The sequence below is a fragment of the Takifugu flavidus genome, chromosome 2 (assembly GCF_003711565.1).
Source record: "Takifugu flavidus isolate HTHZ2018 chromosome 2, ASM371156v2, whole genome shotgun sequence".
Lineage (NCBI taxonomy): Eukaryota > Metazoa > Chordata > Actinopteri > Tetraodontiformes > Tetraodontidae > Takifugu > Takifugu flavidus.
Genome location: NC_079521.1, coordinates 2,225,192 through 2,242,170, shown reverse-complemented (window position 1 = coordinate 2,242,170; position 16,979 = coordinate 2,225,192). Strand labels below are relative to the sequence as shown.

General features: G+C 45.1%; 1 protein-coding gene and 1 long non-coding RNA gene across 8 annotated transcripts in view; one reads left to right on the top strand and one right to left on the bottom strand.

Moving 5' to 3' along the window:
• Nucleotides 1-6,528, bottom strand: part of cdh8 (cadherin 8) — a 75,881-nt gene extending 69,353 nt beyond the window's left edge. The window contains exons 1-3 of one of the 7 annotated variants that reach the window (XM_057017431.1): nt 6,040-6,528; nt 4,370-4,466; nt 3,956-4,287 (exon numbers count right to left, since the gene is read on the bottom strand). In XM_057017431.1, coding sequence (XP_056873411.1) covers nt 3,956-4,213 — 258 coding nt within the window. In that variant the 5' untranslated portion in view covers nt 4,214-4,287; nt 4,370-4,466; nt 6,040-6,528. Of the gene's footprint in view, nt 1-3,955; nt 4,467-5,089; nt 5,537-5,692; nt 5,950-6,039 lie in introns of those variants that run through there. The other 6 variants (XM_057017437.1, XM_057017405.1, XM_057017455.1 and 3 more) reach the window with 6 other exon arrangements.
• The window catches only part of LOC130516522 (uncharacterized), a 230,160-nt gene that overhangs the window by 129,631 nt on the left and 83,550 nt on the right, over nt 1-16,979 (top strand). The gene's annotated exons all lie outside the window — the stretch shown is intronic.

Here is a 16,979-nt window from a genome sequence, read left to right as displayed (position 1 = left end):
ACAATTAAGTCAAGAGGAGTTCGGGGCCGGCCTTTGATCTGCTGCGGCAGCTGCGGGGCCGCAGATACGTCCGCTGGTATCAGGCCGCTCCGCTAACTGCCTTCAGGACTCAATCTCACCTGAGCCGGGAGAAATTGGAACTCTTTAGGCTCAGGGAGGAAGCTTACCTGAGGAGCCGTAATCGCTCCATCATAATCAGCCCGTCACTAACCTGAGTGAGTGAGTGAGTGAGTGAGTGAGTGAGTGAGTGAGTGAGTGAGTGAGTGAGTGAGTGAGTGAGTGAGTGAGTGAGTGAGTGAGTGAGTGAGCGAAGCTGAGAAGAACGGCTCCGATCTGATTTGATCTACGATTTGACCCAAGTCCGGAGTGAAACGAAACAACAGGAAGTTTAATTTTCCACTCCCAACTCGTGCGACGGTTAATTAACTGAGCGAACAAACCGAGAGCGACGATTTGAGAGGTGTCACTGCTAGAATGTTTTCGGATCAGAGGCGGTGACACAATTCCAACCACAGAACATCACCTCCGCCTCCAATTAAACAACCTGAGGATGACAGCAGCCATCTAAGGCTTCTGTGGCCTCCCTGTCAGCCACGCTGTCAAACAGCATGTTTAAAAGAATAAAGCATGATTCTTTTTTTTTTCCTTATCATGTATAAACATAAAGCTTTTTTTCCTAACGCACCAGTTTTCTCTGGTGACTCAAGAATCAAAGCTTTCCTCTGTTTTATTCTCTTCCTGTATCACTGTCAGTCCTTGCAATTTCACAGTTCAGACTGAATTGATGAATATTAATGGCTGATTATCAATTCCCTTTGTGTAGAAATGCACACAGCGCTGTGCAGATAAAAGTATTGGTGAGGGATCCATCAATTTACCACATCTGCACTGCAATCCCACAGACTGAGATCCATCATCATCAATCCCCGCGTGCTATTTTCTAAATTATTACTGCGAAATGAAAGAGTGCAGCGATGTCACTTCTGAGGCCTAACGACCATCCATCTATTACAAAAGAAACATAAACGGATTCCTCTTTGGTTCAAACACAACAATTTGTTCACTGTTTGTCTCTGGTTGGAACACAAAATTTGGCCTTTAATAGCCCCACGTATAGGAGTTGTTTTCTTCAGTATTTGAAACGGTTTGATTTTATTTCACTTTATTTTACAGGGAAAAACTACTTGGTGTGAATGTTTGACCCAGGCGGCACTTTCCTGCTGCACGCTATCTGCTTATCTCGCCTCAACTCTACATGCTTTTAGCATCGGGAGGTGCCTGTTCGCCTTGGAAACCTATTTGGGAAGACGCTAGCGGGCAGAGCGAGTGTAGGAAGGAGAGAGAATCCAGGAAACTTCACTTTGATGGCCATACAGAGCTTATGATACAGCTATAAAACAGAGACTGATATGGTGAACTATATAAAGAACACAGATAGAGAGATAGACGGATAGAGAGAGAGATATCCGCTTGGACAATTCCCATTTGCTTGGCATTTTTTGAATCTTTACCTGCTGTTTTTTTCCCAGCTCAGGTGTGCATTATTAAATCCAGAGCCGCTTCGCCTAAAATCACCCCCGCCTGCCGTTCGATGGCCTACACGAGACTCTTTAAATATTGAAGTGGTATCTCTCACTGCTCATCAACAGCGTGTAAATGTAGCAACGCTCGCAGCCTTCCTCCCTTCACACTCCGTCGGCCTGTTTCTGCTCTTAATGACAGTTTATTTCCGAACAGTTCATGATGAGTAATCCTAAAATCCCTTCCAAAACCCTCTTCCTGTTAAGCTGCATCCGAGCAACAAGCTTTCGCCGCTGTCTCCCCAGCTTCACTTTAACAGGTACGAGGCGTGTCTGCCTCCCTGACGCCAACGGGACTGACGGGGGCTGACGAGCACGCCGCTCGCTGAACCGCAATGTCAAGAAGCGGCGGCAAAAAAGGAGAGGGCGCTGTCACAACTTGTGGCCGTCCTTCTCACCTCCTCCCCCACTCCGCTTTCCTGCATTTATGCTAATGGCCTCCGCTGGAAGGGAACACAACGAATGACACACTGTTTAAAAAAAAAAAAAATCGATGGCACAATCTCTCCCTGTCCCTTTCACAAACACTATCTCTCACTCCGGTTGTCAAGAGGAGCTCAGTCCCGGACAAAGATCGGTGATTAAAGCGTAGAAGAAGACTAGCTCGACAAATCTAGCGGATGGAAGGAGTCCAACCTTGGCTTGCTGCTGTAACATCCCACAGAGGAAATTCAGCAAAACGCACAAAGGGGCGTCCGACCGAGTTGAATTATACTTTCTTCCCGTTTGATTCATTTCGCTATAAAAGTGAAAGAAACACAGGGAACATTGGGAAAAAATGGGACTCTGCAGCCAAAGACGGAGAAAGGGTGTTTGAACGAGACCGTGCGGCCATTCCGGGGTAACATGGGACTTATCTTTGTTCCGCCAGACACTCATGAGCACTTAACCTTGCAGTTAATGTAAGCCATCATCAATGCTGCGAAAGGAAAGCTGAGCTCTTCTTTGCCCGAAGATGCCACCTCCGCTAGCCTTACATCACCGATGTCCTTCAGCACCTTACACCTGTCTTCCAGTCAGCTTTGTGGCAGAGAATTAACTGAAGCCTTGAGATACCGGGAGAGAAAAATCGCTCATCAGCTGGGAAACAATTGCAGCGCGTGTTCTCAGAAGCATTTTAGCTTCAGAGCAGGGGCGGATGTCAAAGTAAACTTGGAATTATAGACTAAAAATCCGGATGCTTTATATTTGTCTTGTGTAACCATTTGTTTTCGCATGCTTTGCTGAGCATATGTCACATATTTGATGCCCACTATTTCACAGCTGAAATCTACATATTTTTAAGTCGCATATGCTCATTGAGGCCCTATTTTATTTTTTAATTTCAGCACTCTAATGAGTGTCTGTTGTGGAATCAGGTGGGGATATCTAATTGACTTTGCTTGAAAAATTGATGCATCTCTTAACAGCGTTGTTGTGTTCATGTGGTATTTAGTAAACAGGTGGGGATCCTGCAAGGTGGCCAATGTTTTATTGATGCAGCCATATGACAACGCTTGGATAGGGAGGAAGAAAGAAAGAAAGAAAGAAAGAAAGAAAGAAGAAAGAAAGAAAGAAAGAAAGAAAGAAAGAAAGAAAGAAAGAAAATAAATTTACGTAAAGTTCATTTTGATGATGCATCTTTTATTTTATATTTATTAATTTCTCAATTGTGCTTTCTGGCTGATTTGGCGTTAAATATCACGCTACACCCGAGGATGCTAATAATCAATAAATTAGGCACAGAGCACTGTTTGCTATCGAAGGAGATCAAATATGCTGGATGGCCTGTGTTGTGCCCACCTCGCTGGCTGGAGGGAGGCGAAAGCGTGGCCGGCAGCCTGTTTCTCCCCAGGTGAGTCCCAGCAATGAGCTGTGAACAAGCTGCTTTGGCCGGGCTGGACTGAAGTCCCAGCAAAAACCCGCGCAACAAAGGCCAGGGAGCAGGTGGCCCTGAGCCGCAGGATTAGCCCGCAGTCATCTTCATTACAGCAGAAACTCAGCCACCCTGTCAAATCTGTGCACGATATGCACAGATCTGACAAATTTGTTTACAAGGGAAAAATACGGGAAGGGACAGAACTGGCTTTTAATATGGGGGAAAAAATCCTCCTTTCATATGTAAATGAAAACACCAGTCTGTGCTTCCGCTGCATGGTATATCTTTCAAGGACATCTAAAACAGCACAAAATGTCTCCATTTTTTTGTAATGACAGTTTAATTATTTCCATTTTTGACCCGCTCCCCATTATCCTCTATCCCCATCCCCATTTCCCAAAAGCTCCCTCACTGGCCATGGACATTTTTTTTTAGTGGAGGGAGCATTCAAATGGCCGAATTAGTGTTTCCTCACGATAAGCAAGCTTAATATAACGCTGACAATAACAGCACTCACCCTGCCAACTAGGATTGGATCGGGTCCAGAAAATTCTTCCAGCACAAACATTTGATTCCAAACCCATCCTCTCTTGGCGCGGCTCAGTAATCTTTGTCCTTCGCCAAGACCACTCGCCACCACTGCAGACCCACCAGTTTGTGTACTTTTGGACTGGCTTGTGATGGGACTCAAAGACACACAGGGAACAGAAGTAATCCACACCAGCAGCAGAGATATCCACAGATCCATGAGCATCTCCTCAGACCGCTTTAGCATCCTGTCGCTGTGTGTTTTGTCCGAAGGTTGTTTGCGTTTCACGCAACTCTTCTGTTTGCTGAAATCCACAGCTCCTTCTCAGATAACAAGAAAAGGTTACTTGTGTCCTCTTTGAGTGGCGGCGCTTGCATTCATGGTGTGATAAAGGTCACTTACATGGCTTGGCATGCCTCCATAGCAGTCGGTGGGGGGGTGAGGAGCGCAGCGCAGCGTCCATTTGGCGTTATTCTGAAGAGGGGACCTAGAGGGGAAGCTGCAGGCAGCGGAGTGAAAAGAAAGTAGGGTCAAGCACAAATCCGACAAGATGATGGGAACGGCGTTTCTAAAAATTGAAGATTAAAATTCTCATTTTTAGTCAAGATGTCACTTTATTATTACTATTGTGATTATTCCGAAGCAGCAAAGCATCCCTGCAATCTTGTTTTCATATTTATCCTGTGACAACAAACGGGTAATGGACGCTTCTCCGAGGCTATTCTGCCCCCAACATTGGATTGCATTGCTTTAATCTGTTGTTCTGGGGATTATCCAGGAAAGATTTTGTGAAATGACATGTTCCTCATGATTAATATCTTTATTTATTTATTTTAGCATTTTTGATTAAGCAGTTTCAGTAAAATACTGCCCCCCCCCCCCCCCCCCCCCCAAAAAAAAACACAAAAAAACTGCAGTGTCTAATTCACAAAAGCAGACGAGCTCCTTGATATTGCGCCAAAGCAGATGAGATCGATGGACTTTGAGGTATGTTTGATCGCTGGATTAAATCACTGCTCCATAAAGTCTCGCACTAAGCGTGGAGAACCATGAAACACCGAAGGGAACCAAGAAACATTTCCTCTTTGAACACAGTCAACTCGTGGCTTCGACGTGTGTCACCGGTTCAGTTGTGTCGGTGTCCGAATAGGCGCCAAGCCAGAAACAGACACAAAGGGACGAGCTTGTCCTCAGTTTAAACCGATCCAGGTGGACGTTCCGTCCTAGCAGCGTCGCAGCCAGTTCCGCTAACTTTTACCCCGTCATGTGCCTCCACGGCTTCAGTACAGCAACATTCCAAGGACGATAAGCTCAAAGGTTTTCCACCTGCCATCAACTGCAATATCGTGGCACGCCAACCGATCCGAGTCACCATCCTCCAACTGGAGGCTCTGACCCGAGAGCAAGATAGCACTCAGTTAATTATAAAAGAGGGGGGACAGAAGGAGGGGAACGGGATAGCGCGGATGCGTTTAAACTCAAAAAGAGGCAATAAAGGCAAGGTAATTTGTTCAGTCCCTATTAGTGCATTTATCAGGGCGGCGCGGGGAATTCCAGCACCACCGACGCAGGACAGCTCCCCGCCAGAGACGCGCTCCAGACGGCAGCAGAGGAGCTGTCCGAGGTGGCCCGACGCGCGCTGCGCTCTCCGATCCAGCACCACCCGGTGCGAAGTGAACAGAAATCCACCAGATTCACTAATCAAAGTTTGAAGCCGCGGCTTACCTTTTACGCATTCGTGTCAGACTGCAGCGCGAGCTGAACAAAACCTCCACTGTCCCTCTCTGAAGTTTGGGGAGGGGGGGGTGGTGGTTCAGAGACCTGGCGTCCGACCTGCACAGCAAACCTGGCACAAGAGTGCCACGGTCGCTTCGACTGACGCAAAAATGTAAATGAGCAATTATCCGTGACGCGACACCTGCGCGTACGTGTGTACATCGAAGTTGGACAGCGATCTGTCGCTCCGCGTCGGCTCCTGTGAGGACGCAGCGCACCTCAGGCGACGGAGGCAGAAGGACTAGTCAAAGCCCTCGCGTAAATGCAGCCAACGCACGGCGGCGGGACACACTTACTTGCGAGACTTGCATCTTTTCTTTTTAGTGCAGCACCATTTTCTCCCCGCGCGTCTCCGTCAAAATAAGCGAAAGAAAAGTCCAACGTGATTCGTTCAAGGTGGTGGGGGAGAGAGCAGAGGAGGAGAAGGCGACGGGCTACGATCCCTTCCCGCTGCGCGTCAAAGGGAGAGTGACAGTGTCGCCGGTGTTGGCGTGCTGGAGGGGGGGGCTCCGTATAGTTAGAAGGTCCGACACGCTCGCTGGCCGACTGGAAAAGTGAGGAGGAGATGGAGGAGAGACGCGCGACGGCGAACAGAGCCTCCCCTCCGCGGCGCTCATTGGGTCAACAGGCGCACAAATGAGCGCGCGCAGCTCTTCTCAGGCGAACGCGCCAAAAGGTTATCGTCTCAAACTGTTGTCTGTTGCCACGACCGGGGCGCGTGCTGCTAATGCCCCCTCATCATTGCGGGATTCCTCTCCAAATCCCCCCCAACTCTGGTGTGCGTTGTGGCCAGGACGCACGAGTGGACTCGCCATCTATCAGCGTTACTGCTGAAATGAAATGTATCCGAGGCGGCTCATTAGCACCGTCATTTGATAGGCCACACACGGAGGGACACGCGCACTGTAGCCTCGTGTGATATTACAGATCCGCGGCTCTTTTGTGATGCGCGCGGCGCGAAATGTTGAAAGCGCGCGGCGCCTGCGTTATAGCCGACGTCTAATTGGGACAATCAAGGAAAGGTCACGCTTATAGGGGCTTAGCGGATTGTGGTGGTGCGTGTGCGCGTGTGTGAGTAAGTGACACCAGAAGGGCCCAATGCTGCTGTCCGCACAGGGCCCTCTAGTGTCTGTCCGCCTTTTCGGCAGCAGCCTGGCAGGACAGGGAGCAACTTCCATTCTCGGAGCGCGAAAGCATAATAACACACACACACACACACACACACACACACACCACACACACACACACGTAGGCGTCATGAAGAAAAACCCAAAGCTCCAGTTGAAAACTAAAAATGTTATTGAACTGCTACAGAAATTGACATTTTTTAGAAAATTACTGAAATTTATGTGAAAAAATGCACTACTTTCAAAAGTGAACCTATATGTTTACCGTACATACAGGAAGGTATGCTTGAGCAACATGTAAAAGCTTATTAAAAGAATAAATAATGCAATAAACTGAGCGAGTGTTTCTCGATTTACAGAACAATAGAAGAGCAGATTAAGTAAATGACCAATATTTTCACTCATAATCCAGCTGTACGGTTGTCTAGTTCTCTGTCTCTCTCTTTACATTTTAAAAAGCTAAGTGCATGTTTCAAGGACCAATATTTGATCCAGTTCACACTGTAATCTCATTAAAATTAAAACTTGTGTGTGATCAATTTTGGATTCCCCAACTGCAGCTCTACCCCCCCCCCCCCCCCCCCCCCCCCCCCCAACCCAGACATCCCATGCATTTGCCATAAGATTCTGAGTTTATTGAATGGAGCCGACATTAAAAGATGCCATTTGAGGGTCGTCTTTGCCATTGGCTGAAGCGAAACAAGACTCCTGTTTATTAGGAGCGAGTGTGTTGCACACATTAGCAAGCGTTAGCGTCATAACACAACAGAGTAGCTCCTCCAGGCCTCGCCGGGCAGAAGACCCTTTGACCCCAAGTGCCAGCGATCCCAATTAGCAAAACATCAAGTTCTTCATTATTTATTTCTGTAGCATTTAATTTTTCCTCCCACTTGTGCTTTGATGCTGCTGCTGCTGCATTTCAGATGGGAATTATTCTTTTTTTTTAAAGCCTCTTCTGCATAATATATTAGAGTATAAATGTTGCGCAATGTTTCAGTCTCTTGATGGGAATCAAGATTTCATGGACAGACATGTGGAGCTAATGAAAGGCTGCTGGGTGGTATGGGGGTGGGGGGGGCACCATTATAAATAAACCCTTCATTGTGAAAGGAGCTGTTGGGTTCCGTTAAGAGAGACTCCCTGTAAACAAGACATCAGACATGTCGTCAGATTGTCAAAGTAGCTTGAGAAACTCATTTTTCCAGAGTGAAACATGAAAAGGCTTCCTGATACGACTCCGACCTGCACCGCAGCTTATCCCAGCTGAAACGCTTTCAGAAGAGCTGCGATCACACTCAGATCCCTCCTCCCTGCCTAATCCAGACCCTCTGTTTGTTATATAATCAATAACCATCTGATTCAGGTGATCACAAAAGCGCAGTGTGTAAACCAGCAGTGCATGTTTCAGGCTTGACATGTAAATCGTTTCACCTGCAGCAGCACCTGTCTGATGTGAAGGAGACCAGCTTTGGGCTGTGAACCCTGCTGCAGCCTCATGCGTCCTAAAGGCCAAAATTGCCTCACAGCTGCCAAACATCTTTAGAAAGAAACCTTTAAGGGGTAAAACGCTTTTAAAAAAAATAATAACCTGCTCACATTGTATCTTGCTGAAATGTGTTTTTCCACCTAAACATCTGCATCCACATTTCTTATATTTGCAATTTGACTTTTTCATATATTAAAAAAATGCCCAAATTTCCATATCTGCTGAAAATATGATGTATTTTGAAGCTGAGCAGCACGAAGGGAGACAGAAACGACCACTGTTGATGTTTGTGCTGATTCTCTGCCTCCTGCATTGGGGGCTGCTGTGACTGGGTCCCACCAGATGTCGCTGTTGAGCACTGAAAACTCAACAGCTTTTTCTTCACAGCTACGATTGGTGACCATTATGTACATAGAATTCTATGCGTAGAATTCTATGCACAGAACAACATGCATAGATTTATTTCTAATTCGTTGCATCAGGTGACAAGGGTTTGTTTGTGTGGGTTCACAGCTAATAATTTAACAGCAAATTAAATCAGAAAAAGGACATTTTAACATCAGTGTAATAATTAGGAAAGAAGATTGAAAAAAACATTTATTTCCTCTTATATTTTTATCTCAGGTCTCTTTTTTGTCGATCATCATTTGTTTGAACACCTTTACAAACCTTTGGTTTTAAACATTGTTCCCATCAACTCATTAAGACGAAGCATTTTGATGAGTCAGATTTAAGCAAACAGCAGCTCAACGAGTCCCTTCAGGATGAAAAGAAGAGAATCAACAGCTTTTAAATAGTGGAAAAAACTTATCTTCTAGCACTAAAGAAATGCTTCCCTCTTTTTGAGTAGTTGACAATTATTCACCTGTCTTTTTCAAGTCAACTAAAAACATTGTATCAGTGGCACATCAGGACAGATGTGTCAGGAGTCCCACAGAGTTGGTGAGATTTCATCTCTCGAGGACCCTGATCTTCAAATGAAGTGGTCCCTTTGGCTGGATTTGGTCTCCCCCCAGCTTCAAATGCTTACAAACCAGTTTGGATCTAATCAGAAGTCTGAGATGTGGGAGGTTATTGTGTTCTTTTCACCAAACTTTTTATTTACTTTTTTTGGCCTAAAAGCAGCCTGGAAACAGTCATTTCTTTTCACTGTAAGGGCAACCATCTCCATGGTGACGGGTGAATATGAAGAGTATAATAGAGTGCCTGAGCTGATTTGTTCAAAACTACTACAGCTGATATCAGGAAAACTTAAAGAAAAGACTGTTTCTAAAAGATTGAAAATAAAAACAAGCAACGTTTGTCCCCATTTAAATAAGAAAATCCATCTTTAAACCTGTGTTGACTATGATCATGGAAGAAAAGTATCCCTCCTCCTTGAGCACAGTTCTGGGCCAAACCTTCCGGAAACACCTAAATTTGAGCAGATATTAGCACGTTCGTCACAGGAAACGTCACACCTTGCCTGGAGATTGAAGCTAATTGATTTACCTGATTATTTTAAAGCTCGTGTTGATAACGAAGTGCAGCGCTGAGAAGTCTGACGAGTTGACATTTTGAGAATGAACAACCTGTAACATGTGGCTACAACACAACATTAACCAACATCTTAATCATGCAAATTGAAAAACACGGCAGATTTAATTATCACCAGTTAAATCATCAGTCCCCATTAATTACAGTGAGCTTACTTACTTACATTCACATATCTACTCCACTTACTTCCCAATTAGGCAGGACAGTCCTCAGACCCCCACTGATATACAAACAGTAATTCCATTCCAGCTTCGTTAGAGTATATAATAAGACGCTAACAATACACAAAGAGATCAATGAGTGAGTTTGCCAGCTGCAGTAACAAGCTGAGCGCCCACAACAATATTTAAAACCTCTGTTAATCCTCACAGGCAACATTCAATTACTTACACTCAACTATCCACAGTAAATTTTGAGCAATTTTGTGTCGAGGAACTGATGCTAATCTGTGTCGACACAGTTCCCTGAACAGATAAACACTGGAGGAGTGCACCAACAAAACCCGCCCACTAAAAGGAAGACTAACTTATGGGGCGAGAGCAGCATCGTAAAGCTTAAAGCTTCTACTTGGGACTGAACATTTCAAACCGCTGCTGTGGGCATTGCGCTCCACGACGCTACCAAAACACAGCACTCATGTTGCAAATGTGACTTTAAATTCCAAACAGTAATTCAGGTGCTAGCTGTTATTGTATTAAACATGTTAACTTGTGACTTGTTTTGTTGAAACTGTGTTGAAAGCTGCATTGTAAAATAAAAATACCCCATTTCCATCATCCATGTGTGTGTGTGTGTGCTGAAAACAAAGCAGTCTTTTGAGGAAAACAGATTTAGGGAGGGACCAGTTGCCAGATCACTCGGTAGTTTAGTCTGGTTTACTTTAGGAGCATGTTCCAGCACCTCATCCTCTGCACGGGGATTCTTTCACACTTCACACATGGTTTGATGGTGAAGGGAGTCAGGCGACAGTGAGTGTTTTTTGCGGTCAGACGCTGTTTTTGCACACAAATGTGATATGAAAATAGAGTTTTCACAAAGTGAAACCGACAAAGGATGTAGTTTAACAACTTTAGAGTGGAGCAGCAGAACTCTGACTTCCGGCCCGGCTAACTATCGGGAAGTAATATGTGAATGCTAATGGAAAGCCTGAGGCTGTCTCTCTGGTTTTCCTATGAGGACCATAAATGTCCAGTTATTGAGAAAGTTTGCTGGACCAAACTCTGCTCCTATAGCTGCTGCTATGTGCTAATTGAAGTCATGTATTGTGGCTGAACCCTTTAATTGGAATTTGCAACTTGCCAGAGCCAATTAGATCAACAGGAGTGAAATAGGAGTCTCCCAGGGCACCAGCTAAACACAATAAAGATGACCGGTTTGTTCATAAATAATGGTTATTATCACCGTGCCCCATTACACAAAAGTTACAATTTCAGTTTACACAGGGGTGCGAGGTGGCAGCTCTAGAAGTGAACGTAAAGCTCCATGATTCCCCTGATTCTAAGGGCATGAAAATAATCAAATGGCCTCATTTGATGAGTCGACCACATAAAGAAGCCCACCTCAACCCTCCTAAGAACATTAAGTGTGTTTTATTTTGGCACATTACAGCTAAATAAATGCAGGAAGTCAACCAAAAGAGGAACAAACTCCAAAGGTCCCATCAGATATTCAGGTGTGAATGTGAGTGTGTCTGCAGTGTGTTCTATGTGAGAGGTCACAGCAGCTCTGGGCGATGCAGCTCTACACTCCTGCTTCTACCGGCCACAGATGATGACCAGGTGGATTATGGGGGGGGGTTTATGTAATTTTCTCCTGCAACGCAGCCCATAGCACAGCAAGTTAGCTTCATGTAAATGTCTACAGACTTTAAAGATGACTGGTCACAGAAAGTGCTCAACTATTGAGCAGAGGCCACAATGGGAGCCTTTCCTTTCGGGGTCACGGGGAGGGTGAAGGCTTGGATGGGTGGCGTGTTCATCGCAGGGCCTTATGTGAGCATTTGTGGGTCTGGCAGCTTCCCCAACGACCAAAACACACTCCATGTTTTGTCTGCACAGGGGCTTGAACTCTCAGCCCAGCCCCCCAACAGACTGGGCAACCACCACCACCATTTCCACATTGGTGTCACCTGTGAGTGACAATTACCCAAGAGTCTGGGGTGGACAAGGCTGGTCCTCGAAGGCCAGATCCGCAACAGAAAAGCTGAAGTTTTATTGAGGAAAGACCTCCTCTCATAGTCTAGGGCAGGGGTGGGCAAGTCCAGTCCTTGAGGGCCAGATTCAAGCCAGACTTTTTATCCTAAAGGCACACAACACTTTTACCTGGGGTTCTGTCTCACTTGGTGAAAGCGGTTTCTCCCTGGTAGGATGCAAAACCTGGCTGGATCCCAGCCTCGGCAGATTGGACTTGCCCATCAGGAGAGGTCAAATCCATTCCTCGATGGTGGGGACCAAGCCGGGATTTGCGTCCTACCAGGCAGGAACCCCAGGTGAAAGCGTTGTCTACCTGTAGGGCAGAAAGTCTGGCTTGAATCTGGCCCTCGAGGACTGGATTTGCCCACCCCTGCCCCAGACTATGAGAGGAGGTCTTTCCTCAATAAAACCTTTCTGTCTGAATTCCCCATGCCACATCAGATAGACGATAAAGATTCACCCGTACCGTCTAATACCGCCATTATGCTCCGTTACATATGGTCCGCTAGCGACTTGTCCAGGGTGGAACTTACCTCGCCCGAAAGCAACAGTGACGGGCGTCAGTCACCCAGCTACAGGATAACGTGGTAGATGATGGATGGCTGGAAAGTTGAGGATGCATGGGTTTATTTATGTCAGAGTTCCAAGCTCAACAAGTCAAGATGGCATCAGAAGTCACACGATCCCTCGTCTCTCTGCGCTCCGACAGACGTGGCTCGTTATGGGTACGGCGCAACGGACACACAACTGACCAGGGTAAAAATGAAACAATTTGACAGTAATGTGGGGTAATGTGAGAGGGCGTTTCTAGATGAGGACAAGTGCCAGAGGAAGAGTTCTATGATTAGATGAAGACAGACATCAATAGACTTTGATGGTTATAATGAATGGCCACAGTGCTTCAGTAATGACACTTTACCTTTAATGGAGCTCATTAAGTACACTAGCCCACTTGGTTAACAAGTATGAAAGATGTTCTCTGCCATTTGTCGTCAAGCTATAGACGTAAGAAGGGCATTATAAACCGATGAGAGGTTAAATAAAAATGATGGAAGCCAGAAAGTGCTTTTGATGAATTCAGATATTAAATATATAATATATATCTGCTAGGGTTTGAGTTCAAACACCCAAACATGTCCATTATTAGCAGATTAGCAGATCCGTTTAGCCACAGAACGACAGCGAGCAACTTCAATATTTCCTAATAAGATCCAAAAAGATGTCAGAGTAGATCTTCAGTTACGTTGTTACTGCTGCCAAGGAGGTTTTGTGTCAGTTAGCGTTTTTTCTTTTTAAATAATTCATTTTTACTCATTTAATTTTAGTTTTAAAGAAAATCTTGACAATGGGTCACAGAACAGAACATTAAATTTTGGCAACCGTCCGGATTTTGGGAGGGACTTTGAACTTTAATCTTCTGAAGATCAAAGCCCAAGATCAACGCAAGGGGTTTTTAATAAATCAGCCTATAATGTCATTACCTTCTATTAATACTGCCTATACTGTTTTTTTTCATTTCTCATTAAAAAGTGAGTTTCTGTCCAGGAATCTTCACAGCCAACTGTCCACTGTCTCCCCTCCTCTTTCATCCTCTCCTGTTGCACCACCTAACTTCATGTTGTCTTCCTCTTCATCCATAAATCTCCTCTTTGTTCTTTCTCTGTATTTCCTGTCTGCTAGTCCCATCCTCAGCTTCCTTCTACCTCTCTATATATATATCTGTTCTCCGTCCCTCCTCAGTACGTGTCCAAACCATCTCACCACATCACTGGTCTCAACACCATCACACCTTTACTTCTCCCTTTATCACACATCACCGCTGATTCTTTTCTTTACTTGTTCCAACCTGCCTACAGACACTTCTTCATCTGTCTTCCATGGTCTTCACTACTCTGGGCTGGACCCTGAAGTCCTCAACCTTCTTTCTCACTCCTCCCTCATGTTCCACTTGAGTCCCTCTCTTTCGTATCCTATAGCTTTATATTGTCTGTTGCTTCAACTAACCTTCATTCCTCATCTGCCAACATCATAGACCATGGACATCCCTGGACGTCCAACCAGCCTGTCCATCAGAACAAACAAGACGGTGCTCAAAGCTTGATGCAGTCCCACCTCCACCTAGACCTTCTGTAACTACCGCATGCCTCCACACTCTTACAACTTTCATTCATCAACCACTCTAACGTACTTCTCCAGATTTCCCACAGGTGCTTTGTTTGACCGTTACCACCTCAATCTCCACTTCATGCTGTGTCGTCCTGTCTCCTCTCTTCAAGGTTCTCCGTGTCCCTCCCTCTTTCTCTACATAAGCCTCAACACTTCCTAACCACTGCAACTGTCCTTCCTGGATACCAAACCTGCTGATCAATTCCACAACAACATATTCATGGAAATCAGCATCAATTATCTCACCCCACTTCTGGGGAAATGACATCGCTTCATCCAGCTTTCCTTTTCTCTTATAAGTCACATCCTACCTGTGGTGCATAATTGCCGACAACTTTGTAGGCTTTCAATTTCTGGTTTCATGATCATCACAGTGACAGTTTGTCAGCCTCCAGAACATTTCTGAGGAACTGCTCTTTCAAGATGACACCCACTCCAGTTGAACCCTCCTTCTAAGCTTCTATCTTCTGACCTGGTCCTGATAAATTTTGGACCCAGATTTGATTTGCATTTTTACTTTGGTCTAGATTAAATGCTGGATCCTCATCCTAGCGTAACCCTCTGCATTTATCCTGGTTTGGACCGGCCCAAGGAGAATACTGGCTTGTACCCCTTGAATTCTTTCATTTTCTTCACAGTGTGTCTGTTTTTGTTTTTTGTTTTTCTTAAATTTCCACTAAAATTTGGTAAGGAATGGGTGTCTTGAATAGTATCTGATTGCATTAATTGCTCTAAGAATCGGGAGGTGAGGCAGAAGACATGAGATGGGGAGTCTAGGTTGGTTGTACATTCTAAACTGTTGATACTGACAGAAATTAGAGTGATTGCAATTGCTAATTGGGAGTAATACACAACATTGCAGCTGCATCTCACTTATTGGAGACACTCACATAGCCCGTCTGAAGCTTGTACATCTGCACTGTGCTGGAAACCCTTACAATTTCCCCTTAATCAAGTTGGCAATAAATGGCATTCGGATTATAGGATGACAAGAAAGGGAGCCATAACATACTCACGACATGTGCAGGTCTTAGGGCTTTCATCCCGTATCTTCTGCAATATGCATCACTGGCAAACAACAATAAACTTAAATGGATAATTTGGCGAGGGCAGTTTAACAGTGCAAATGAATCAACATGCTCTGTATGCAAAGCACATCTCTGGCTTCATACAGCAAGTATATATATTTTATGAATCTCTGATGGCTTACATTGTCTGAAGACATGACTAGCTTAACTGAGTATCTGTGAGCTAATGTTTTTCAAGAGATACATTGCAAATAATGCATTAGTCAAAAGAATGCTTGAAATTGACAGAATGATGAAAATGCAGTCAACAAAAAGATAGATGAGACAAAACTTGGGCAAACTTGGCATCCCTGGTAGAGAAGTGCAAGCTGATCTGCTGATGGTGGAAGATGAGGTGTTGAGGCCCAGGTGAGCAAAATACTGGGAGGAGAAAATGCAAATAAGAAATATTAGCACACGCTGAACAATTTATAAACCCTCAAGTATCTGTGGAGATTTAGATTCCGTCTAAATATAGTAGCCTACGTTGGAAGGGCAGGTGCAACTGGCTTTACGCACACTGGCTGCTGCCACTTTTGCCCGAAGGCAACATGAACAATGAACGCAGACACAGAGAACGGATTTTTCTGAAGCTGGTCAGAATGTTTAGAATGACAGAAGAACAGATTATTGAGACCTATCACCTAACCAGCCATGCCATCGCTGCGTGGAGGTTCACTATCCGTTGTGGTGAATGCTCATACACAGACTGGGTAGGTACATAAAAGTTCCATGGAGGCACTGGATGAACCAATCTTTCGTTTTATAGGGTTTTTGGAGAAATTGGAGCGGTTGGCTTGTCCAGACACGGTGCTGACCAGAGCGTACGAGCCCAACAGGGGATGATAGTTCGGGGTTTTTTATTTTTAGTCTTCTGCCAGTAACTTGTTGTCAAAAGAGTTTTTTCTTTTGTTCTTCCGGTCCTTGTCTCGGCCACCCTCCTTTTCCTTCCTCCCCTGTCGTCTTTGTTTGCCCGACAGCGTTCACTTTGACACAGTTGTTGCTCCGTATCCGATTTCTCTCTGTGATGTTTGGATTTCTCCGCTGGACATGGTTTTAGTGTTTATGTGCCTCCGCTACAAACGCTTCCAACTCAGATGAAAGAAATTTTCAATTTTCATTGGTCATGCAAGAAATAGCAGCAACACACAAACTTCTCATTTAAATGCTGCAAATTGTGCGATTTCTCTCAACAGATCACCCTCAAAACGCAGGCAAACCGAACGCGTGATGTTTTACCACAAGCGCGCAATTTAGGTGCTCTTTATCGAGTATTTTAGAATATCAGACCCGATTTGTAACTCTGGCCAAGCGATTGCATTTCAGGTTATTTGCTTTTGTGTTGAGTGGAACCACTTAACCAACCACATCTCTGCAAAACAGAACATTTCTCAGTCAAAGAAACTGAAGCTAGCCAGGTTCAACTGCGATGACAGGAAGTTAGTTTGTTAGGGTGTAGCTAGCACTGTTTTAAATTGTTCGTCTCATGCAGCGCCACAGTGGGGTGATATCTTCCATTCTCCATCAGCTGGACACCTGCTAGCTCTGTGTGGTGTACGAAACACACCTGATACAGCCGCAGAAGCACTCCAGGAGCGCCACTGTGTGCGTATTTGTTTCCTGCATTTCCATATGGAGCCTGGCACTCAGCAGCCGTTGTTG